Below are 27,154 nucleotides of genomic sequence, written 5' to 3'. Positions count from 1 at the left end.
TCCCGTCATCATAAATGGTACTGAAGTTGAGATGTTGAGGAGTGATACATTGATACATGAGCTCAGCTGGCACTTAAACTCTGGTAACATTGTCAAAAAGTCCCAACAACGTCTCTTCTTTTTATGGAAATGAAAACATGCTACACAACTTTTTACAGCAGTGTCATTGAAAGCATCCTAACTGTCTGGTTTGTTAACCTCACTTTGCAGGAGAAAAAAAAAATCCTGAAATAAAGTTGTTTGCGTGCAAGTAGAATGATTGGTGTCAGTCTGCCAGTGCTTGAAGACATTTACAGTGCTAGGCTCCTATCACCTGCCCTCAGCATCACCAAGGACCCACAGGACATCCTGCTGTCAGTCCTTTTGTTCCTCCTACCTCAGGCAGACCGTATCACTCTATTAGATGCACTGAGCAAGCTTGCATGATTTATTGGTACGTTCCTCATGTGGCCTCACTGTCTCTGTTTTTCTTTCTTTTATATGTATTGCCTGTCTTTTGAAATGTCTGTCCTGTGTTTTTGTTCAGTTACTGTTATCTCTTGCAAACGTTTTCCAATGTGGTTTTATACTACAAATGGCAATAAACTGGACTGAACTCAACTGAGACTGATATTTGGAAAACATTTTTCATTATAATCCCCAGGCCTATCAAGAAGATTTCAAGACAAGACAAGTACTTATTTACCAGTGTGTACACAAGTTTTATTAATGACCGGTGCTAATATAGTTGCCTGATGTTATTTCTGTCTTATGTTAAATTGTTTGTTCTTTGTGGAAAACTTTCGCTGCTGACTTGACCAAGACTCACTTTTTAAAATACATTTCTTCATCTCAATGTAAGAAAAAAAAGTTAAACCTCACCTTGTAAAAAAAAAAAAAAAAGGTTAAATACAAATGAAATAAAAATACCCATGTACAAGATAAAGACTCGGTTATAGAATTGCTGAACCAGAAATAAAAATCCAACAAAACAACAAAATAAGGGATCATACTAGAAAGTGGGTGTCTCTTGATTTTTTGCAACCCCGAGCTGATGCTTTTATTCTGAAAGTGGAAACAGCAAAGAAGGTGTGTAGTGTTGGTAATTTGACTCCGCATTCAGCACAACAATCCTCGGACAGCTCCTCACCGTGAGCAGCAGCACAGCTGTGATCGGGGGAGTCCGGTGGGACGATGGAGCGGTGCCACATATCGGGACTATTGATCCGACTCTGATTCCTGTAACAGCTTCTATGTTTTTACAAGCTTTTACCTGTGCGCGTGCACGTAAGGATGTACATTCTGCGTTTTTTTCATTCTTAACGCGGACGGTTAATTGGGGAGGGGGGTAAAGTTGGTATGTGTGAAGCTCAGCTTTGATGCTGCTTGCTCCGGCTCCTGGTTCAGATGAATCCTCCGAGTGTGTCTCCTTTTGTTCGCGCTCTGAGTAGGAGGAGAATCTTGTGGATTTGCACCGATCTCACCGGATAAATCTGCGCTCTGTGCACGAGAGCTCACAATGAGTGTCGGTATGCAGATTGAACCTGAATCAGCCTGAGATCTGCGTGCGCGCGTCCTTCCCTGAGAGAGGCAGCAGCTGTATGCACGCGCCTGAAGTCCAGGTCTGCCATCGATTTATCAGAATTATTAAAAACACATCAGACAGACAGATAGACATACAAACAGAATCATCTTAATGTTTGGGTCTTCTGACAGTGACTGAGCATTTAAAGGAATGATTCAGGTGACACACTCTCTCTACCTCAGGTAGGACTGTCCATAGGCCTGTACAACCCTTACCCCCCCAACTCACCCCACACAAACACAGCTATGGACCCCCTCCCAGACTACTCTCTGTTCCTGGTCCGGATCCTGGAGGAGCTGGACACCAAGCACAGCTCCATGTCCTACCAGGACCTGTGTAAGTCGTTGTGTGCCCGCTTTGACCTGGTGCACTTGACCAAGCTTCGCAGCCTGCTCTTCTACACAGCATGCCTGGACCCTGCCTTCCCTGCAACACTCTTTAGGGACAAGATGCGCTGCTCCATGGATGACCCGCAGTCCAAGAAGCTGATGGTGGCGGCAGACATTGTCACCATGTTCAACCTGATCCAGATGAATGGTGGTTTGGCCAAAGACAAGCTCCCCGGTGTGCACCGAGTTAAGGTCCATAAGAATCAGTCTCTAGAGCTGTGCGGGTCTGAGCAGGAGACCTTTAAGTTTCAGGACTGTGACAGGGGGGCGAGTTACGATCATTCAGACCCCCGAGAGGGGCACCATCGACACCACCACCCTCACTGCCCCCAGCAACACCACGGTGCCCAGAGCGCCTCTCCCTGCTCCAAATCGTCTGACCGCGGCAGCCACCAGCAGTTTGTACGCTCCTCGAACCCAAACTTCCTGCTGGGTGTCAGCAGAGCCGCCTCATTGGACAAGCTGCAGCACCTGCCCCAGTACTCCAGCAGTAGCCCCCCCTCACCCCCATGTGAAATGCAGAGCACCTACTTCCCCATGGATGTAGACAGCGAGTCCAACATGGACCAGGAGTCCCTGCCACCGTTCTCCCTCCACCCCTGTGTGCAGAAGAGAAATGTTTTTAAAGAGGACTTCCACAACCAGCTGGCCTTCTCCCCACAGGTCTCTCTTTACACTATTTCTGTATTTGTGTGTGTGTGTGTGTGTGTGTGTGTGTGTGTGTGTGTGTGTGTGTTCGTGTTAGTGTTTCCAAATTGTGCTTGGGTTCTTAGGATTTGTTTCTATGCTTGTAGTTGTGTGTGTGTACATCTTCAGGTAAAGATATATAGCCTAATGCCCATGGAGAACATTTCCAGGTAATAATTAATTAAACTGAATTAATCTGAACATAAAAGTTTGAATCTGGCTCAGGTACGAAAAGAACAAACAGCAGTAGGTAATCCCATGGATTTGCAGTCTGTGGGTACGGTTTATGAAAATTTGCCCAGCGTTTGCAAAACTGAGCGCATAGTTTACAAATCCATGCTCAATGGATTAGAAAAACAATTTATTTTACAAAATGGTTATCATTCAGTGAGCATTGATTTGTATGTTTATTTGACCAAACAATAATAAAGGATTGAATGCTGGGAAATCCATCTTGTCATGTATAGCCACATTGGCATACTATATATATATATATATATATATATATATATATATCAATTTTCAATCAATTTTTCCCACATGTTCAGAGCTTTGAACACGAATGGCTGTCATTTTTGTCCTGACTCTTTACATACTTTTTCCCACAAGCCCATTATTACAAATTTCCACAAGTAGATGATGTGAGAATGCAGCAGGAAAATTCTCCGGCAGCGAGTAAGCAGAATGTCGTCTTTCATATCCTTGAGCCCCTACGTTGATGTGGACATCACACTTTGATTACTGCAATGTCCTTTAACTGTTGTGTCCTGCCTCCTAAGACCCCCTTCCCTAGGGTCCAACAGAGACAAATGTGTGTATAAGTTATCCAGATTACACCTCGCAAAAAAATCTTTTTTTGACATTTTTAGGAGAGCATGTTTGATAAAGGCTTACGTGAAGTAAACATGGAAGACCCATTCTACCCATTTACACCCATGTACACACTGATTGTCAAGGTTTCTATGTAAAGTGTCCATTCATACTATGATGACAAACAGCGGGAGCAACTTGGGACACATTGGACATGTTGCTGCTGGAGCTGGGGATCGAGTTTGGTTGACAGATGACTGAATCGACCACTGAGCAGTAGCTCTGATATGTTGTTAAGTGAAGTCCATAGAAACACAAGTGCTGTATGTTTTAAAGTCCTACTACTTTAGCATAGAAAATATACCCAATGTAGCTTTACACTGCCGAAGAGAAAAGGAAACTATTTAATTTCCTCTTTCATGTCCTTGATGGCTTATAAAGAGGTAGCAGCAGCTGGTACACCGCAGAGCAATTTATGTTTGGTTGATTTCAGGTTTCATCATCCCCTGACCTGCATTTAATGTTCATGTATAAATGATGCATTAATGTTCTAGCAGACACTCTCACAGGGTCGGATAAATATAGAGCTGTTACTCACTCAAGGTCTGTTTATTATGTACAGAACACACAAGAGGGTGGACAGATCCCTGAGTGGCAGATGAGAAAGAAAGGGTTTAAGTGATCTGAAAAAGATTTTTCTCCTGCAGTGTAATAATCAAGCACAGGTTACAAATACATAGATAATTTTCCGTGCAGAGCTTCTCTGTGCTGTTCTATTTCTCTAAAAGTTATTATTAAAATCAAAATGTATTATCTAACAATTCCCTCCCTTATGTTGCACGTTTAGTTTTATTATTAATACAACTGGACTGATTGTCCTAAAATTATTCTTATCTATGTAATGAATAATTTTGAACTGTTCAGTGTCAATTTGCATTTTGTTTCTGGTTTTTATTCTCCATCTTGTGATAAGAAAAAAGTCCACCCATCAGTGTGTTGTTTCTGTTGTGTACATGTATTTAAAGTTGACTCTGTGTGTGTTTATGTTGCAGGTCATTACACCTAAGTGTAAGCAGAGTAATGAGCCTGCATCTGCCTACCACCGGAGGGAGCTGCACAAGCCTGCCACCTTCTTCAACCACAGCTTCGAATTACCCTACAGTAACCCCTACTTTGAGCCTACGCTGAACTCCCCTCTTCAGGACAGGCAGAGGGTGAAGCATGAAAGCCTGGATGATCTGCAGGCGTCCACGTACTTTGGCCCGACAACGGTCTCTGAGAGCGTCAGCAAAAGGAAGCACAGTCACAAAGCGGGAAAGCAACCATCGTGGCCGGTGAAAAGTCTCAGTCTGAACACAGAGGAAGGGCCACCGGACTTTGAGTTGTCATTCATGAATGGAAAACCTCTCAAAGAAAACCTCCATCACAACATCAGCATCATCAGCACTGACGAGAAGCTTTTTCAGAGCCCCAAGGACAAGGTGGTCGCTTCTCCGTCTGGATTTGCGAAGAAAACTAATGGATTAAAAAACAAGGATCCAGCTCTGATGGCCAGTGGGCCTGCAGGCTTGGACAAAAGAGAAATAGCCAAAAGGTTTCGGGACAAAAATGTGAAAAGTCATTCCTTCCAGGGAGGGGATAGCTCGTCTAGTGTGGGGACTCAAACAGAGCAGGCCGAGCAGAAGAAATTGAAGGATTATAGAGAGAGACAGGCCTTCAAACACTCTGATGAGGATTCAGAGCTTGTCAGTGATGACATCAGCGATATCTTTCGTTTTCTGGATGATATGAGTGTTTGTGACTCTCTGGGCGTCATCCAGCCCTCTTGCTACAACAGTAACGGATCTCTATCTCAGGTTACACTCAAGTCTGAAGGTGACAGCTCCCCCGAACGCAACACAGTCAAACTAGCCAAAACCAAGCTGGACCGCCTCTTCAATTCACTGGAAAACACGGACGATGAGCTTAAATCGAGCGTTTGTAAACTGGTTATGAGGATTGGTGAGATTGAGAAGAAGCTGGAGTCTCTGTCGGGGGTTCGCAGCGAGATCTCCCAAGTGCTCTCCAAACTCAACAAGCTGGATGAGAAGATCCAAGAGCCAGAGGCTAACGGGAGACACATGGAGTCAGCTTCTGCATCTGGATCAACAGCTACCCCAAACAAGCTGCAGCCTCATCCACATCCCAACGCCAATCTTTCCCCTCATGTTTTCCAGTGCCACACCACGGGACACAACGGCAAAATGGACAGCAGCCCTCCAGGGGAGTGGTGCTGCTCTGACGGGAGTACCAACGACAGCCTGAGGACAAAAGCTCTGAAGAAGAGCATGTTCACCAGGAGGTCGTCCCGCTCACTCAATGAGGAGAACAGCGCCCCCGAGCCGAAGATCGCCAGCATCACCAACTCTCCTCGGGACTGGAGGACGGTGTCATACTCCTGCCTCCCAACAGATGACGACAAAGAAAGAGACAGAGACGGCAAGGACAGACACAGGAAGGCCAAAGAGGTACGGACACAGATTTCCTTCACTTTCAATCGAAAAAAAAGAAATGAAGCCTTGCGTTAGATCAGGCACGCCACAGAGCCACGCTCAATTATTGTGCCAACGTTCATGTCAGCTGACTCATCAGCTAATGGCCAGCTGATTTGCTGAAAGCATCCTATTGGCAAAATAGTTGTTATGCCGGCCAATGTTTCTCGAGCAAGGCAGAGAAGCATAGCAGGCTTGAGCTCTCGACTGCGATGCTTCTCTGCCTTGCTAGTCATTGATGCTTGCTCTGCCTTATTGCTTTCCTTGGATGCACAGGAAGGGCAGGAATGTGAGCTGTTCCTGCCTAATGCTTCCAAGCACTTGGATGGGCAGGGAGATCCCTCACAGAGCCATACGGCCATATAAATAATTGCATCAAAGTATCCATTTTGACTAAGAGATCCTGACTGAAATGTTTAGATACAGGTAGGCTGGTGTTTTTTGCGGACAGTTATACAGGGAAGACAAAAAACAGTCATCTGTTAATAATGTCGCTCGAACCAGGAGTTTACATTTTGTCTGAGTTGTTCCTTAGATTTTGTCATTTTTGTAATTTATTGATTTATAACACTATGGGATTGTCCAATTTATTTGTATTGAAGAAAATACTTCAAAGAGACAATATAGATTCCGCTGTCAGGGGGCTCTTAATCAATACTCCTGTAACAGAAGATGATGTCGAGGGTAGATGGGAATTAAGGGAGTTCTCTCTCTGCCTAAGGTGAAAACGACATCCACGTTGACGTAATGAAGATGAACGGGCACAATAGACCTGAAGTAGTAGAATATGTTTACCAACGTTGTATCCAAGAATTATTTATATGACATTTTTATGAAGGCTGCACATACAGCAACTGTACGGCAGCTTTTAGTTGCAATTCCTGCTTCCTTATGTAGCATACTTTGCCTTAACATCCGTTGTTTACACAGCAACAATAACCATTGTGTGTGTCATGGTGGCTTGACATGGCATCATGGCAATTTCTTTTTATTACTATAAAATTAAGGGTTTCTCAGGCTTTGATAATTGTTGGAAATATTTCCAACAATTATAATGTAAGTAAAGAGAGAATGGTGAGATAATGTAAGTAAATATATATGACATGGATCAATTTTGAATTAACATATTTTAATGTAAGTTTACATCATTAAATCCTACATTGTACATTTAAGCTCTTTCAGTAGGTGGTGTTTGGGAGCTTCATTTTAGTCTGGCTATGCAGCCTCGACAGCTTCTGGCTGCTATCACACATGCTCAGTAAAAGTTGATGTTTTGTTCATATTATGTTGATTCATGCCTTAACATGATGTTTTTGTTACACAAATGACTAAGTACTTAAACTTATGGAGGGAGTTGTTTCCACATTTTCGGTTACTAACAAACCGCAGAATACCTCAGTTTAGGGGATGTCATAAAGGTGGCCCAGAACACGAGGGTTCACACTTCAAACCAATGTGGACAAAGCCTTTTAGACCACCTCCATATGCAACACACAATGTCTATTATGGCCTTCCACTTGTGATCCAATCACCCATGATGTAAATGCAAGGTGTAAACAGGGTTTCAGTCAACGACCCTCAAGGTGCTTCATTAAGCAAAAACATTTTTTTCTGTGACACAAAACCTTGTGTGGTCTACAAAAACATGAAAATTCTTTGCAAACACACAATGACTTGGATACTGGAGTGTTTTTTTTGTTTTTATTTTATAAATGTAATTCTTTCAGATATGTGTTTGTTTATTCTGAATTCATGAATCTAGTTCATAGTTATTTCATCCATCCTGTGATATCAAAGCAAACAAACTTTCGAAAATACATTTAAAGGATGTTTAAATCTGGTAGAAAGAGAACATTTTCAATGACATTTAAAGCAATAGGTTAATGTTTATGATTAGACAAGACTTTACAGGATTAATCAAACATTCACACTCAGCCATGTTTTATGATGCAGAGCCACGCATTACAGTCACCAGTGGAAGAAATTCAAACGGGTGTAGAGCCAAAGAACTTTCCACCCCCTGCATTCAAGTCCAATAGGCTATACTCTCCACCATCAGCTGCCAATATTTCTGAAAAAGGTTACTCCTGTCAGGTATCAAAAACAACATCAGCACCAAGGGCTCTTTCTATCTGAGTGGTCCATGCTGTCTTCTTTTTTCTTTTGTGGAGGATGTAAAACTGCGCTCTTATCGCTGTCTCTGAACCCTCTCGATTAAAATCAGCCCTCAAAGCACTGTATAAATGATTTTGGATGAAATGAGTTTAAATCGTCTCTTAGCATAGACTTGATTTCACTAACTGCTGCAAAATGATTTTAGAAAAAGCCCCTACAATCATCATTTACAAACAATAAAATTAACACATTTTTAAAACAATAAAAAGAAAAAAAATCTCACATATTGATGTTGTAACTGTTTATTGGCTTACTGAAATGGTTCATTCAACACTTATTTCAACCTGTTTTTAAAAGAGATTTACTATGCTGATCCATATTTATGTACCACATTACATATAATGTTACGATGTCGGATAATACACAGTTGTTTGGTTTCCTGCTGCTCTGAACGAGACGCTATGAGAACTTCCAACATACTAGAGGAAAGCAAAGTTGTAGGACATGCACCCCCTGGCAGCTCTTTAAAGTACACACCCTCCCTGAAGTTCACTCAAATATCCCTGTGACTGCAAACAGAGCTCGGCATTTGGAGGAAAATGGGCACGTTGGCTGAAATGAATCGTTTCAGGCAGAGGCTAGAATGAGCTATTTCACTGATTCCAGTACAGTATAAGGTAAATGTTTGAGCTACATATCTTGCTTCCTTAATGGGTGTCCCAGACTGACATAATGAATGGTGAAAGGGAGTATAATAGATCTCCTTCAAACAAAGTGAAACATTAAAAGCTTATTGGAAATGAAGATTGACTGAATAAAGATTGATTGACTAGACTAGATTTAAATCTCTTCTTGTCACGGTTCATAACACTGTAGTAGCTGGATCCTTGCCAGCATAGCATTAAACTGGGATCTGCTCAGCCTCAAGCTGGAAGCAGCAGGAAAGTTCATTCACACAAAGTTTCTAGAGGGGGGTGAATAGGATAAGTTATTTCTCGTGGGGATTTTACGTAGCTACCACTGGCCATTAGTGTGTAAATGGATAGGTGTGACATGCGGTGTAAAAGCGCTTTGAGTAGTCAGAAGACAACAAAAGTGCTACACAAGCTCAAGTCCGTTTACCATTTAAATCTCAGTTGTATTTGTGATTGCATTCTTTAGACTGCGTTTGAGAAATCATCTCATGATATCATTTGCTGAATCAATTGTATAAATAGATAATAGGATTGAGGGATATGTATAAATTCCTCTGTAGTTTTATGTTTAAAGTAATGTCACAGTAATAATGCAGTACATTGGAAAAAAACTTTTGGACACATTTGGAAAGTAAGTCAAGAGTACGACAGGAAAGTCTGTGTTATGGACAAATTATTTATTTTGTCACGTCAAACAAATGAGAATATAAAATCATTGTAACCCTATAAGGCTTGCAACGTTAATTGGTCAATGATGCGATGAAGGTCAGAAATTTAAGCATTAATTCTCTTAATCACTCTATAATCCCATGCTATGATGGTCCTTGAAGTGCACATCAAACATTGTAGTAAGGGCATATTGCAAAAATCTGGGAATAAATTCCTTACCAATAGATTTCTTCACAAACGTGTTCATAAAGGTGTCTTATAACACATAAAAAAACATTTAAATCCAACTCCCATAGGAAAATCCGTGAGAGCGGCTCAAAGTCGGGGTACCTGGAATAGTACTTTCTTGGTACTATATACTTATTGGTGAAAATTTGAAAATGTTAACCTTTGCTTTTGGTAGCTTGTGAGGGGTCAAACTAGGGGTTCTTTAGGATTCTGGATACATTGCAAACATTTGTTTTCCAAATAATCCACTCCTTGGTGGAGAAATGGCCACGCCCACTTTTACATGTAAATTTACAATAGCTCTATATGTTGATTTTAATATCTCGAATACTAGTTAAAAAATATACTGCACCACATAGATAAATGTATTTGGGGTCCAGGTCTGAGCTTTCTTCACACTCTACTGTTCTTAAAGTGGGGACTGGGGCCCCCTGGGGGCTTATGAGGCACTGAGAGGGAGGTTGCGAGATGTTTTCCATCACATCTGCTCCCTATGAATGACATTTGACACCTACATAAACTGGGTGTCTGTTAAGGAAATTCTGAATGTCCACACAGTCCTACTGTTTATACATTATGTTATTATACATCATTTCTTACATTACTCTGCTGAAATAGAGACAGTGGGGTTCCCCACTGTCTTTAGCACAGTTATTGTGGGGGTCCAAAGCTGAAATGTATGGTAACCTCCGCTCTGCATCATCATTGATACAGTTCTTGCACGCTGTACCTTTACCATTTCTGCATGCCAAGATACATTCAACACCTTTCTCCATACAATTAAAGCTTCTCAGGAGCCATTGGGTCCTGTGTTTGAACCAGCTTATAACCATAAACTCCTCCCACCCATCAGTAGTCACTGAGGTCCAAAAGACTCTGCTAAACCTTCCAGTCCCAGGTTTTGATATAGGCCTGGTAAGTTTGCTTTGCAGCTTCGCCCTCTATCTGTTGGAGGTACAGTTTCGAGTTAGATTAACTCAGCCACAGCCTTCCATAAGAACCTGTATCAAACCAGACACACTGACACCAGGTATAGAGTAACAGATGGTACATGATATGTGTACTGGAAAATGTGTAATGGCTATAGTAACTTGCAAAAAGTTCACTATTAAAACCAAGAACTCCTGTTTTGATTAACAGATTTGAGCAGATATGGTACATTTATCACCAAGTGCACAGCACCTGGTGCATTTATGCAACCACCTCTAATGTTGAAAAATTAAGCCGATGTGAAAGTGTCAAATCTTGCAGTACGTCGAGTGTCCACTAGAGACTGGCTGCAGTGGCACAGGAAGTCACATACACACCCATTCAAAAAGCGTGTTTTTACAGCAGACAGATTAGCTCATGTCTCCATCCACACACACTGTACGGGGGGGGGGGGGGGGGGGGGGGGGGTTGATGACTCATCAGTTTTGATTGGATGAAGGATAAGAGTTATTCACATTCTGACCTGATTGATTGGCAGGCGTGGTGTAGCTGGTGTCAAAATGCTCAAAAAACCTGCCTCAGCCCCAGCTCTTATCCTGTTATTAGGTTGACTAAAAGTTAGTTTAACTCAAAGTTAGGTTAACTCAAAGTTAGGTTAACTCAAAGTTAGATTGAGACAGGATTTCGAGCATAGAAACGATCGGCTTCCAAAGCCCCCTGCAGTAACAGATAGGTGATGTGACGTCACTCAGGCTTCTGCCATTCATATTTACACTACAGCCAATAGTAACAACACAAGCAGAGACACAGGACCACAGTGATCCAAAGCTAAATGTGCAGGTACACTCACACTATTAGATTACTGCTTAGAAACTCGGAGAAGAGCATACAGTTTGTAAAAATAGTATGTTGTTGTGTTTTGATAGGTGTTTCTAAGGGAACCTTATAAATATGCTGTTTTCTATATAATAGATGCTTCTTTTTTTGTGCTTATTAAGATCTCATCTAAACAGATATCTGATTCGAAAAGTGCAAACTCAAATTATAAAAGTCACCTTGTATGGTTTTGGTCAGGCTCAGCCCATAAATACAGTTGAAAGGACAGACTGGGCTCAGAGAAAACCTGCATTGGCTCAGGTCAGTTGGGCATAGTGTAAGCTATGACAAAGGTGTGACTTGCAAGAACTGTATCAATGATGATATAGAGCAGAGGTTACCATACATTTCAGCTTTGGACCCCCACAATAACTGTGCTAAAGACTGGGGAACCCGACTGTCCCTATTTCAGCAGCGTAATGTAAGAAATGCTGTATAATAATATAATGTATAAACTGTAGGACTGTGTGGACATTCAGAATTTCCTTAACAGACACCCAGTTTATGGAGGTGTCAAATGTCATTCATAGGGAGCAGCAGACACCTGCATTGTTTCACTTATGGGAAGCATAAATTACTTTGCCACTGCTAACCATTTTTGAACCATTAGTTAAAATTCAACTAATATTTGAATGGGGTATTTTTCCACCATAATGGGTAAGATATTAAATTATAGATCATTCAACTTTTGTATTTAGTGATGGAAAGCATCTCGTGAACCCCCTCTCAGTGTCTCATAAGCCCCCAGGGGGCCCCAGTCCCCACTTTAAGAACAGTAGAGTGTGAAGAAAGCTCAGACCTGGACCCCAAATACATTGATCTATGTGGTGCAGTATATTTTTTAACTAGTATTCGAGATATTAAAATCAACATATAGAGCTATTGTAAATTTAAATGTAAAAGTAAACCAAGGAGTGGATTTTTTTTGGAAAACAAATGTTTGCAATGTATCCAGAATCCTAAAGAACCCCTAGTTTGACCCCTCACAAGCTACCAAAAGCAAAGGTTAACATTTTCAAATTTTCACCAATAAGTATATAGTACCAAGAAAGTACTATTCCAGGTACCCCGACTTTGAGCCGCTCTCACAGATTTTCCTATGGGAGTTGGATTTAAATGTTTTTTTATGTGTTATAAGACACCTTTATGAACACGTTTGTGAAGAAATCTATTGGTAAGGAATTTATTCCCAGATTAGCCAAATAGCTGATAAAATACCCTTACTATTGTGTCATGCTGTGAAGATGTTCTATTAGGGGAATGGCAGTTTTAGTTAATGACCTTGATATCAGGACTGCTATTTTTCAACTGTTTTCAAAGAAGGATTTGATGAGAGCTGGAAGTAAACTTTAATTAATTAGGTAGTTTATTAAAACAAAAAAATCTTAAAGAAGGAAGATTAGATATTTTGATCCAATAGATGTTGCTCTTGTACACCAGAATAAAATCAAAACAAACACCTCAGATATTCTAAAGTCTCTTCTCTCGTGCAGCTGCACATGACTCGTCTTCGCACGAAGGAGTTACCAATTAGAACACACCAAGATTAGGCACAATTAAGTTGTCCTATAAGAGGCCTGTTTTATTGTGTTAGCAGGCTAATATTAGCAGACTTTGTTAAGTCATAGCTTCATATTGCACATAAATTGACACAAATGACATAACATTAGCAGTGAGTATGTTATTCTTACTTTCTCTATGGTCCAGATTTGTACGCAAGGCCATTCTTCATGTAAACATCAGTGATGGAAAGTCAGGCTCTTTCGACTTCCAAACGGCTCCTAATTTAGGATCTTAAGTAACCTAATTTTGTAGTTTAACTTGCCCGATTCTGTGCATTTATCCTGTTACAAAAGCATTCTTACTCGTGTTTAATATTTAAATCAAACTTTTGAATTACACAAATACTAAAATGCAAATCCAAAATAAATACAAAAAACTGCATTGGCTCTCAGAGCTGCAACTTTTACAAGACATCACTAGTATAATATGATGTACTGTAAACACAGCTCTGACAGCAACACAGTTAGTAAGACTCGAGCCTCTCACTTTACTGTAAACAGTTATGACTCAAAGAAGATATACTTAATTCCTACTATATTTACTGTGTGTTTAAAATGTTGCACATTGTTCCATTTATATCTGATTAATCATTTCACTAAAACATTTCAGAGTAAGGAGTTTTTAGTCAACTCTAGAAATAACCAACAGATCAATCTATAATCAAAGAAAATGTGACTTTCAAGTCAAGAGGACTCAAAAACTCTTTGGATAAATCATCGTTGGAAATAAAGGTCTTTGATTTCATCCAGTGCAACAGCTGTGTGGACAGAGCAGCAGATTCCAGCCTTAAATCTGGGCTCAGACATAAAAAGGGAAATGTTGATGCCATGTGGCTCTTTGTCCCACATGACTCTTCTCGCAGCCAGGAGAAATGTTCACAGCAGCGAATCAGAGAGAAATTAATCCTGACAAATTATAGAGACTAAAGTCTGCCAAGAGGACTGGATGTCTCTGGATGCTTTAAAGCAGCTGTTTGGTTTGAAAAATGTTAATAACCATCAAGAACAAGGGTTCATGATGTACTTATATAATTTCAGTCTGATGAAAATAAACATCTTGGTGAGGTATCTTCTAGCTTAATGTTGGATTTTGAAATTGAATCAATCAACAAAGTACTCTTTGTTATATGATTTACAGACCCAACATTAATCCTCCATGAGCCAGCACTAAGAAACATTTAGCAAAGTAACAGTGGCAAGGTAAAATTGCCTTTAAGAGTCACAAAGAAGTGACAGCGTTCAAGTAGCAGTTGCACCTCACACAGATTTTAGGGCTGTGTGTCTCTCAACCTGAAGGAACAACCCCAAATTGCTCCTGCTGCTTCGCCAGCGGCGTATGAATGTGTATGAATGGGATTATCTTATAGTGGCACTTTACATAGCTATATCTGTCATCAGTGTGTGAATTGGTGTGAATGTGCAAGTGTGACAGGCGGTGTAAAAGCACTTTGAGTTGTCTGACGACTAGAAAATTAGTATATAACCAAAAGTCCATTTACGTAGGGTTTAAAAACCAACAGTTCATGTTTCTAATGAGGAGGCTAAACACTTTTTCACATGAGAACTTTCCCACTGAAAAATTCAAGCAACAACCCAAAATCACTACCTACCAACCAACCAACCAACCAACCAACCATCAGAAGGACAGATGTATGCATTAATCATGGATAAACAGCTAGATGGATAAAATGTGAGTTCAATGAATAGGAGAAGGAGACCGCACACTTGCTCCCTTTTTTTGTTCTTCAGAGTCTGAAGAAGAGCTGTGCTCGAAACGTCACTCACTCACTCACTCACGGGATGTGCTCATAATAAATGCACAAAAAAAGGGAGCAAGTGTGCGGCCTCCTTCTTCTATTCATTGAATGCTGACCTTTGAGACAGGCACCTTACTGGATGTGCTACGTTTACTAAAATCTGTGAGTTGACATTTTTTCTGTCATGATTCCAGTAAGGATCAACCTATGGGACCTTGATATTCTCTTAACATGCCCAATGTCGGTTTACCAATCAGCCTGGTTCGAGGTTTTTGCTGTTCTTTAACTCTGCTAATGGAAGCTCTGTTTGGATTAATGTTTGCAATTAATAAATGTTCCACACACATGTCCCTGTTTGTTTAAGACAGGGCTGTCTGTAAACAAGTAGAGTTTGTGTGTCAAGTACAGTTAAAACCCTGTTAAACTGTCTCATTAGACTATTCTAAATACCTTTACATTAAATCACTGCATTTAAAATGGGCTCATTCAGGGTTTCCCATCAGAATGTACTGCTTCTATTTCTGGTCTTTTTGGATCAGTCTTTTCTTTTACAGGATTGTTTTTTATATAACCTTTTCATGAGATTTAACAGTAATTATAATAAAAAGTGGAACTTTAAATTCAAGGTAATGTAGTTACTGACACTGCTCTGATTGCCTGAAAACATTGAACTAATGTAGTTATCCAAACTTCTCCTCGCAGTGTTTCTGCTGTTGGATACAACTTGATGCTGACAAATACGTGAACAGACTATAAAACAGGTAGACAGGTGTAACAAACACTTCAGTTCAAAATCAACCAGCCCAGGAGCTCAGTCCCTTCACAGTATGATTATGTACGAGGTTATACCAAAGAACATTCTTGCTCAGTACCTTCAAACACTAGTGGATATCACTCACCTAGAGATCCATTATTTAACTCTGGTTTAGTTGAATAATAGATCAGAGTTTCCAAAGGTCAGCACTGTTTGAAGCTCAGGACTTTGTCTGGCACTTAGTGTTAAAGGAACATTATTTTTCAGTATATGGGACTTTTCCAATTTGTTTAGGATCATCTTATTATCTCATATCATTCTCTATTCAGTATTTTAGAGGGGTATTGTTCTAGAAAAATATATGTACAGTATATATTAGGTTTTATCACAACTTATAGTTATGAACATTCAGTAACTGTCCACAAGTAAAGTTCGAGACAAGTACTAACAGTTTCAGACAGTCAGACTGTATATTAGAAGATACTTTAGTGAAATACCTTCACCTGTTGGTTGCTTCTTGCAGAAATTTCCAGTGTTGAAATGTGAAGCCATGCAGAAGTCCAAAAAAATGCAGTTCCTTAAGTGTCCACTAACGCGTGGCTCCAAAAGTCAATGAATCCCTGTGAACATGTTTATTCACAGAAGAAATAATCATGTTCACACCTTTTTTGTTCATTGTAAACACTTTACAGGGGTTGCATTGTTATGATAACTCATCCCTTTGTAATAAGCCTCATCATACATGTTTATTATAGTGGGTGTGGTTGATGTAACTGACAGGTGGGTATATCAGCTCCAAGTTAGACTGAGACAATATTTCTACCATGGTGACAATTCTCAATAATGGAAACTACGCCCCTTGATATAGCTTTAACTTACTTAAACTTTACAAAAGATTAAGTTTGTAGCCCATTGTTCAAAACTGTTGTTTAAAAACGAATGGGTGAACGAATACTTGAGACTACATCCACGTGTAATACAACCTATAGTTGCCATATTTTTACTGTCACTATGGACCATATATTATATTATGATATTATTCTTTTGTAAGGCTGTGTTAGTGTTTTTTGTCAATCTCAGGTATCCCCTTCCCCCAAATTTCCCCCCATTGTTTGGTCTATGTGGCTCTTTATGGGACTATGATTATTGAAGACGACTTGAGACCATAAACTCATTGGGGAAATTTCACTGAGGGAATAAATCAACCGAGGGGGACCCTTTCGTCATGGACTTCAATAAAGGTCTCAAAAATGTGCATCCTTTGCTCCCTTATCTTCTCCGTCTCAAGTTCTAATTCTTAAAGCACTTACTTACAGCTCTAATGATATTCAGGCACAAAGTCCCCTGCCCCCTGCTTGACGTTATAAAATTCAGCTTCCAGGCTCTTCTGAATTTTGTTTACTTTTCAAATCATGAACATAAACAATAAATGAGTATTAAATGTGTTTTTTGTCTGGATGTTTTACAGCCTACATTATAAAAATTTTGCTGAAATAATGATATGATTCTTGAAAAATAATAGAGATCATAATATTGAACCCAATGTCGGAGTAATGGCTGAGTCTTAACCCTGTGAGCCTTCTGGTGAGAGGTTTGTTGTTCGTATCATCATGATTAACATATCTTGTGGATTTAAATAACAGTTTGAAATAAATCTGATGGACTTTATTTACACATAATGTTGTTAAACTGTGAAGAGATTGATGCATAGATGGTCGCAATTCTTTACAGCCTCTCTCTGTGTGCTCCAGTTGATATTCTATCCTCATACAGTAAAATAATATTCAAATACACACACGTACCACCCACATGAAAGCTGAGGAAGTACCTGTCATGTTTACCTGCTAACTCGTCTAATATGTTTACATGTTCAGAAGTAATCTGATTATTTTCCTCTGGAGGAAATTGATAACCACATTTACATCCTGGAAGAAAGCAGACGATGGTGACTGCAGCTCAGGATGAAAATCTGTTAATCCATTTACACTCTGCAGTGTGCAATTACTCTGAACCCTCAGTGTACACACTGGTGGTCAGTAATGAGATTATAATCCCACTGCGTCCTGTCACTGTGATATGCGAGTAGAAAGCCAGTTATTTATGGAACATTACATTTTTTTCTGGTGGCATCGTCGTCTTCTTTTAGAACGATATTGTAGCAGGTCAGAAATATGGAGAAACATGATTTCTGGAATCGTAAAACAGATGTCAAAGCTTCTCTAGTGTAAATCTAAGTCACTCTTTTATCTAAGATACTTGTTCAGACTTGTTCAGCACAAAAATCCTAAAAAAAATTCTGTGGGGTGAGCTGCATATGTCTTTCAGTCAGACTTTATCTACAGTTTCTCCTGCCAGTATTTTTCCACATGATGTCCGAGTGAGCTGATGTGAGAAGACAGCAGGATATAATTCAGAATTCACCTTGAGCATTCAGGGGGGAGTGTTGTTGGTGATGTTTATCACCTTTGATCGATGCTCGGCATAGACTTTATGTGCCTGTATATGTACGATCTCCATGCACACAGCAATCCTCCTGAAACTTTAAAGAAACTTTCAGGGGTTTTTTTTTGTCTAAATTGATTAGCTTACCTCATGGGAGTTACTGTATGTTTTTTTTTCAGGTTTATTGTTTTGTTTGTACTTTTCTGTTACACTGCTGTGGACAGGTAGAGGAAAATTACATAAATGGTATCTTGATTCTTAAAGGCAGGGTTGCTAATTTTCTCCAGATACACTTTTTAAGATTATGGTTGAAATTGTCTTGCTGTAGGCATGTAATAATTTCGACCAGTTTCTGCCCCAAGGTAACAATTTGATGAACCAATCATGCCTCTCTGTCCTGCCCGTTCTCAACCCCCTTGCATGCATTTGTCCACACTCAAAGCTCAACACCAATGACAGAGTTTATACTGCGATTTGGTCATTGGCATTTGCAAGTAGTAAAAAAAGTCATCTTGTATTGTGATTAAATTGAGTTTTTACTTACTGTTGAATAAGACGTAAGACGGCTATGTTTCTTCACACTTGTGCATGTAAGTGAAGGGTGTGACTTTTTAGGAGCACAGAGGGGAGGGCCGGGTGTAGATGCAGCACAGAGGGAATGCTAATTTCAAAATTATACTAGTTTTTTGAAAATTACCAACACTGTGCAACATTTTGGAGGAATTAGGTTTGGGCACTAACCCAAGGTGTCTGAGTAAAACACACATACTGCAATGTTTTGACATAGCAAGTCTGGCTTCAGACTTGCAGCCTACTGATTCTTGAAGCTCTTTTCAACGTGTTATAGCCTGCGATCTGGCTTCTTGTTTGGTCACTCTCTCTTGTTCTCTTTGTCATCGTCATCCTCTTCCATCTCTGTGCTGCAGCCATTGTATTAGGTGACCTTACCTTATTTTATCAGATTATATCAATCCTTTTTTCTTTTGAAAAACTCAATTTCAAGATTGAATCCTATTGAGCTGCTTTCACCCTGATGGATTACATTTTAACATTCAGTTCCTGGATTTCCTGCACGTTTTGGTTCAGAGAGATTTCGTGTTGGGCATGACTCTCAGGAATGTGTCAGAAGAAGAAGACTCATTTTTATTGTATCGTTGAATGTTATGTTGTTGACAGAGCAAAAAGATCTGAGTTACACCCGAGGTCAGACACCCTGTACAAACGCTGATTTGAAATTGCACGATTAAATCATTGGAGGAGAGAGGAGCTACTCACTGAGAATCCTTCAGAACTGTCTGCTTCACTATGCTGGACTGGAACCTTATTTTAGTAAATGTTTTGTTTCTTTTTTTTTTTTTTTTTAAAACACTGTTCCAGTTTGTCAATGAGATACTAGAAATCAGGTGAATTGTCATAATCAGTTGGTTGCATTGGCTAACCATGTTATTTTATACCTCTACGACTCAAACACTATAACAGTGCTCCTTTTAAAGATACAATGAAAAGAAGGATACAATCATAGTTATTTTCAGTGTAAGAGCTAGCTTAAATCATCCAGCCTGCATGCACCCACCCTGTACAAGTTTTCCCTTGTGTCTCACCTGTGTATGGTATTACTCAAACTCAGGCTTATGTGATTAAATAAGAGAGAAGGAGTTTAATCTCATAGTCTACCATCTTTTAATTCACCCCTCTGTTGGCAAAGAATAAAACTCTTTATTTATAGCTTCCATCTCTAGAGACTCCGTCGTCTTTGTATTTTATCTCCATGTATGAGCAGGAGTGTATCCTCGTGAGTGAGGGAAACACGCCACATTACAACCAGATCAAGTTAATATCTGCAAAGCCTCCAGTTATTCAAGGGCCAACAACAATAATAGAGTTATTTCTTTATACATATAGTCTGATGCGGGCTCAGGGTAGAGCAAAATAGTAGCAAATTTACAAAAAAACCAACAAAAAAAACCCACCCTCTATGCTAACGAAAGGACACACTGAGCACTAATCTCAGGTGAGCAGATTTAACATGCTATGTAGAGAGACGATATTGGTTTATCCTCCGGTCGTGACTGCTGTTAACTCTTGCATGAATTTTCTTTAATCAGTTTTCATTCATCTCTTCCGTCTCCTCTCTCCTGGCCTGGTCTGGGTTTGATGAGGGTGATAACTAGAGCAGGAGGAGGAGAAGCATAAAGATAACAATAGTTGGGGCTCAGCTGCCACACTCAGCCTCTCTGCCAACACACTGAAGCATCAACAAACCCACCAGCTGGAACTCTGAGATCCGCCTGCTATTTAGGGCACATTGAAAAACCCAGAGTCTGTCCTGGTCCCCTTGCTCTCAGTCGGAACATTCCTCCCCTTATTCTCCTGCATTTACACAGGTGATATATGACTACACACCTCAAACTATAAAGACACCCATCATGTTTCTTCTGACAGATGATGACACTCTGCCAAAAACTGCTGCAGAGCAATGGAGAGAGCATTATCTGAACTGTACAAATACAGTAGCAACATGTTGGTACCAACGTGCAATTTGTGTTTGTTGATTAGAAATAACCAAATGTTAGGTACCTATATGGTTTCTATTTTTGTTGCCTTAGTATCAAAGTAGATGGCATTTGAAATACTTTAAAGCTTAAGCAACTTACAGTCATTCATTGTGCCAAGCCATACCTTTCCTATGACTGATGTAGCTTGGAGAAAAAAAAAAAAACACAACATGTCCTGTAAAATCTGGTCTATAAGATGCAGGTTTAAGCTGTCTTCCAGTGTGATTATTGCTGTTTTATTCAGTAAGGTCTACAACGTGCAGTTTCAATCCAGCTGTGCAGCTTTCCACCGCAAGCAGGCAATGAATTGGGGGTTATCAATCATGTCAGGTCATGTGCAGTGGGTGTTGGTGGCGTTGCACTTGTGATCATGATGGTGCTTCAGTTTCACAAAGCCTTGGATAGTTTAAAGGAAAAATAAAAGTACCTCTCTCAGGGTAGAGACACAGTGTCACTGGGCAAGACACTGAACGCCAAAATGCTCCCGCTGGTGCATCAGGGGCATTCAATGTGTATTAATGGATTAGTTAACACACTTTATATAGCAGCCTCTGCCTTCAGTTTGTGACTGTGGTGTGAACGGATAGGTGTGAACTGTGGTGTAAATATGGTTTCACTAGAAGACGAGAAAAGCGCAATACAAGAAGAGGTCCATTTACTTGGCAATCCTGTTAAACCCAGTCAATCACCAGGCTGAAAGCAAAACCAGCCACGGTCAGAACTGTGAAGATGTTGACTGACAGAACAGCTTAGAAGAGACAGACACGAACATTTGCAAAGAGGCCACAAATAACATCCCTTGGTACACAGACACTGTAAGCAGCTTTAAGAATTGGTGCACTCCAATTGTTTTCTCTCCGACTTCACATGTATTTCAGAATTAGAAGCCCTAGTTAAATGCAGACATATGCATGTAGATCAGAAGCTGGAGCCCGAGAGCTGGGTGTAAACACGTTAGGTCGTTACGTCTGATTTAGAGCCGACAGTTACAACAAACATAAAATGAAACCCAAGCTGGACCTACTGTAAGCCCCGTCAGAGTTGCACCTGGTTGTAACCGTTTCTGTCAAGGATGGATCGGAGTTAATACAGACAGAAAACGCAACAGTAAGAACTGAAAAGGTAAACACTATGACAGTGCCTCTTGTTTACAGGATGAATAATAAGGCATTAACATGAGAGAGAGAACCATTGAACTGAAGAGCTCTCTCTCAGGACCTGATTCACAAACACGATGTGCTGCTTTTGAGTCCAGTAAATCTGTGCAAATGACTTTACAACTATTCGTTCCTTTGACATCCTCTGAGAATTAAGATAAGAAGAGAAAAAACACAGTTCAGCATATGTGATGTCTATTTGATACTTTTGATACAAGTAGTTAAAGTAGAGGTTATTAGTGGAGGTATAGACTCTGGGATAAAGCAAACAGGGGCCCTTAAGTGTCAATTAAGAGTCGACGGAGTGTCTGACATGATCGGGTGCATAAATGTTATCGCCTAACCTTTCTTTTGGTGCTGACATGCTGTCATGAAGAATGGAGCACAAAAGCTCCCGCTTTTCACCAAACAGCGTTTAACAAAACCTTACACAAAAACGCATGACAAATTTAAAGGGATTCTTCATACATTTACATGAAGCTTTGTATCATTAGAAAAATGGAAGTAGTGTTGAATGGTCGTGAATCCAGCCCTCATTTTGCCCTGAGACGAGAAAAATATGTTTTTCTTTGCTTGAAAGTTTTTTTCATGTGATGCAAAAAGCGTCATATTGCATCACATGAAGAAAACTTCCAGGTACACAGCTTCATGTAAATGGGTGAAGTATCCCTTTAAAGGGGAAACACAACATTCCTTAAATTTTAAATGCATCTTTTCAGAGGACAATTTATCAGTCCGTTTCTGCAATTTAGACTGTGAGCAGGAGTTTGCATGCAATGAATGAGCCAATATTTGGTGCCTATGGACTTGTAATTGTGCTGTTGTATCAATAGAGGTACTGATATTGTTTGGTCTTTAACAGTATCATGTTGTAGGGTTTAACTCTGGTATCCTGATAACCTCATTCACAAACAAAGAGGGTTGTCCAGCCTTTCTGTAAATGTTGTGTTTTGACCTTCAGGTCTAACGTAGTTATGCCTATGGCCCAGAGATTAATTTTGCTGCCTTGTTCTGAACGCCTGCTGACATTTGTTTAGTTAAAAGCGTTAATAAGATGTTTGCAGACCACTATGACACAAAAAGGGTGGCTGGAATCAGAAAGGTTCATGCAGAGCCGAACATGGTTTTCATGAAAGATTATTATAAATGGGCTTCTTGGTCAAGCTTTTGTAACAGACCAGAGTCTCTCTAACACTGCGCAGTTGACACATGCACAGGATAACCTCCTTAGAGTCCCTGCTTAATAAAGACAAACACGTTTATTCCTCCTTCATTGACCCTGCAGACACGTTTGTCTCTGTGCTTTGTATTGATGGCTGCTTCTTCTGAGTGCCGAGGGATCCCTACGATCAATACGCTGTCTGCAGAAATGCTTTATTCTCTGTTTAGTGTTGTGTTCTCGGTTGAGAATAATATATTTCATAAAAGGAGAGCTGTTCAGAAAAAGTGCTCCCTAGAAATGAATAACTCTGTGAAGGAGCAGAAACGTTTGGTAGATTGGATGGAGAAAGATGTGAGTGTAATAGGTTTCTTTTTGCAGCTGAATATGAGGATTCTTGCTAGAATCAAAGAAGAAGAAACTGTATTGATTAAGTTTCATACTGTGTATAATTAAGGCGGACAACTTTTGTTTTTAATGGCTTGAGATGTTTATGGTAGCCTTTATTCAAAGTTTGAGTTTGGACTCCGAACTCATCTCTCCTCACAGATTTAATTTACATACAAAAATGTGAGTGCTGAGATAATCTAAAACATCAAGTCTGAGCAGTCTACAGGTGAGCATGGTGATTTTCACCGGACCAAACGTATTACCATCATTTTCATTATCTTGTGTTTGTCGGAGTGTCATAGGTCCCTGGGTAGCTTCAGCATTGTCTTTGAAGGCATGGGTGTTTCCCTTCTCCAAAACTTGCTTTTCCTATAGGCAGGTGTTCAGGATATTTTCACCTCAAAGTCTCAAATGTCCAAGGAATGGGAATTTTTTATTTTTTCATTTTTTTTTTTACGGTTTTTTGTTCTTGAATTCCTAATTTTTCTTTTTGTTAGGCATGACACATTTAAAACAAACAAACAAACAAAAACAAAGAAACACTTTTCTAATTTGACATGTATTGTCATTTTTTGATATGCTTTATGACTTTGATGAGGTACTTTTTATTGGGTATATTATATCGGCTTAAAAGTGGTGTGTTATTATAAACTGGACATACTCTCTGTTGGGTTTTGAGTCAGTAGTTTGGTAACAAACATAAGCGAAAATTTAACAATAGAGAGGTTCATGTCTCTGTCTATTTGTTTCTAGCTTCTAAGTAGCATCTCAGCACTTTATAGACATTTACAACTGCAGTCTGAAGATATGTAACTATATTTCAGAGTAAATCCTCTGATACAACCTGTGCTCACTGTGTACTGTATTATAAATATAAGTATAACAGCCTCTGGATGCTCAGATGGATGCTCTGCCTCATGTATTCTGAGTTACTCTTGAACTTACATGAAGCTATATTATGACCTGCCTGTCTTCATTTCCAGGCAGAGCGAGAGCGTCAGTACGAGCTCCCCCAGGCCCACCGCCCCCCTAAACCCCCGAAGGACTCCTACCTGGTCGAGCAAGTTTTCTCTCCTCACCCCTTCCCTCCCTCCGTAAAAGCCCACGTTAAAGGCAGCCCGCTGTACACGGACCTGAGGCTCAGCAGCCTGACGGACGGGAAGCGGGGCCAGCCGTCCTGGACTGTGGAGGAGTACAAACGCAGCTCAGGAGAGAAAGGGAAGCAGCTCACCGCTCTGGACCTTCAGGTACACTGCATGTTGACACATTCCTGCACAGATGGGGGGGGGGGGGGGTTACTAACAACCACAGTCCTGTCTCTAAGAAGTGGACATCTTCCAGTTGAATAGGACTTTAGAGTTAACAAACATAGTGGGAGACAAGTAGAAAGATTTGCCAATCTTTGGTGTACTTTGTAAAGAAAAGTAACAAAGAAAAATGTAAAGTAATGGAGATGTGTAGACAGCTGATTTGAATCTTTGTCAGCTTGGCCAAGAACATGGCAGAAAGCAGCGTTACTTTGGAGTCTGACATTCTGGGCTACTTATAAGAGCCAAAACAGAGGGGGGAATTACAGAGGAGCAAGAGGCAGCTACACCAGCCGGTGTTACAGATTAACCAGTGACCATTGTTAATTGTCAACTTGAAGCCAAATGTGTCAGTCGTTGTCATAGTTACAACAGATGTTAAAGACGGAAAGTGACTCATTTAATTGCAAATCGCCAGTTGCCACGGTCACTCTTTACACCATAACAGTGATAAGGAGAGATGGGGAGAGCCGGGGACAGCTGGCAATGTCCCTGAGGTAATGATGCACCATACACTGAAGCACAGTTGTTATGTTGCATTATTAATTACTTAATTAAGTCATAATTAATTAAGTACTTTATTCTGATTGGACAATTACGTATAGCATTGGTGTTATATTTTACATCAAATAACCGTTGTTCAGAAGTATTAACCATTAGGAAGAAAAGCAGACAGTCGCTGGGGACGTGGCCCTTATCACAGACTCTGGGGCACAATAGGGCCTTTCAGATATGGATGCAGTGTGCGGTGGAGACCAGGAGAACGCACACAAGCAATAAGCAGTGGTGCATGTTGCTTGGTGACCACTTTCTCTGACAGGTTAATCTGCTGTGTATTAAAGGTCCCATATTCTGCTTTTTTTTGTTTTTGTTTGGTATCACATACCCATGATGTCTCTGATCCAAACCCATTGGCTCGTTGTAGCACGCACAAGCTCCCTTGGACTGACTGTAGCATTCCCAATATGGTAAAGGGGTGGGATATATCAGAGCACAAAGCTGAACGACTGACCTATTATGAGAAAGCAGATCGGCCGACCTATCAGATCAGAAATGGCACACGGGGTGATTTTTTTTCTCTCTCTCTCTTTGTGGGAGGGATTCTGATAGTTAGAAAAAGCTTACATGGAGCGACAGTACATGAAAACAGATTTTTTTGAACACTAGCGATTCTGTACTTTAGATGAATGTACTTTAGTAGATATATGAACCCCAAAATGAGCATAATATGGGACCTTTAACATTTAATCCCCTTAACGAAGGCGCAGGTCCAGCCTATCCAATACGGAACGAGGGGACTTGGGGTGGCATTGGAAGGCTACAAGCTTAGTGCATTCTGGGTGTTTAAGTATTTGAACCCTTATGGCCGAAAGGCACTAAACATTTTTCACCTTTCTGCTGTTGGAGACAGTCTGCTCCATTTTCCCAGCAGCAGATTTCCCCTTCAAATATACAATAACTCATTAAGGTATCGAACATCACCAAATAATCTGTTAAAGATCACCAGGACCATATGGTACACCCCCCTCAAACTCAGCAGGATGCATGGAGGTGCCAGCTGATAAACAACAAGGTAGAACATGTCAGAGACAGAGGAGGGAGGCAAAGGGAGAGAAGTTGGCGGAAAAGTCAAATAACGTGATACTAAAAATAGATGCATCAGATTTAAAGGTGGGGAGCGTCTCTCCTCTGGAATAAGTTCAAACAGTGAAGCTCTCCTCTCGCTCTCCCTGTGACTGTAATTGTGAGTCTGCTGTTTCTCCATTCAGGACATGATTATGTGGAATCAGTGTTAATGATCCTCAAACTGCAGGCTGAGTGACTGCTATTTGCAGATTTCAATCACTTATTTGTTTCAGTAATGATTACCAATATCTCTGACTAACAGGTGAACACTACCAACATTTAATCTTGGGCGCTTTTTTCTCTCTCTCTCACTCTTTTCCTGAAGCAGCTGTGCTCAGAGGAAATATGTTTTCTGCTTCACGGTCAGTCAGTCAGTCTGCTCGATTACTGGACCGTCTGTCCTCCCTCTCCATCTCCCCCTTGCTCTTCCTCTTATAGTTCTGCTCTGGTACAGTACGTGTCGTGCTCTTTGCCTCACTAATAAACATGTTCACCTCCCTCTCACAAGACGGGAGCTTAATGAAGGGTAGAGCACCAGAGTAGTTTATAATCGACCATATTAATGGGGAACATGTTTGTGTGAGCTGCTCTCTCCCTCCTTGTATGAACAGAATTCACTTCAGTTATCAATATGCTGTTGGATGGATCATTAAGATGAAGAACGTCTCTGCTGGCAGAGCAGATTGTAACAAAGAAAATCAATCTGTGTATCACGGTCTGTAGTAACAGTGTTCTCATCATCTAGGCTTCTGGAACAATAACATGAACCTACACTTTATTGAACTGGAGACTGTATACAGATAAACCCTCACACCTTGGCTTGTGTCTTCTGAGTCATTGCTGAGACATTTATTTGATGATGTCATTACACGCTATGTAAAACATGATGAAAACTTAATAAAAACGTGCTGTAGGATGTTTTCTTCTTCTCCCAAGTCACCAACAGAACAA

General features: G+C 40.4%; 1 protein-coding gene across 1 annotated transcript in view; it reads left to right on the top strand.

Annotated features, from left to right (window-relative positions):
- The first annotated feature begins 894 nt into the window (after window positions 1-894).
- The window catches only part of minar1 (membrane integral NOTCH2 associated receptor 1), a 35,369-nt gene continuing 9,109 nt past the window's right edge, over window positions 895-27,154 (top strand). Inside the window, exons 1-3 of the mRNA XM_079339973.1 lie at window positions 895-2,616; window positions 4,503-5,957; window positions 24,254-24,517. Coding sequence (XP_079196099.1) covers window positions 1,810-2,616; window positions 4,503-5,957; window positions 24,254-24,517 — 2,526 coding nt within the window. The 5' untranslated portion in view covers window positions 895-1,809. The remainder of the gene's footprint in view (window positions 2,617-4,502; window positions 5,958-24,253; window positions 24,518-27,154) is intronic.

This window comes from Symphodus melops (assembly GCF_947650265.1).
Source record: "Symphodus melops genome assembly, chromosome: 3".
Taxonomy (NCBI): domain Eukaryota; kingdom Metazoa; phylum Chordata; class Actinopteri; order Labriformes; family Labridae; genus Symphodus; species Symphodus melops.
The sequence above is the reverse complement of the archived record's forward strand: the minus strand, read 5'-3'. Positions and strand labels throughout refer to the sequence as shown.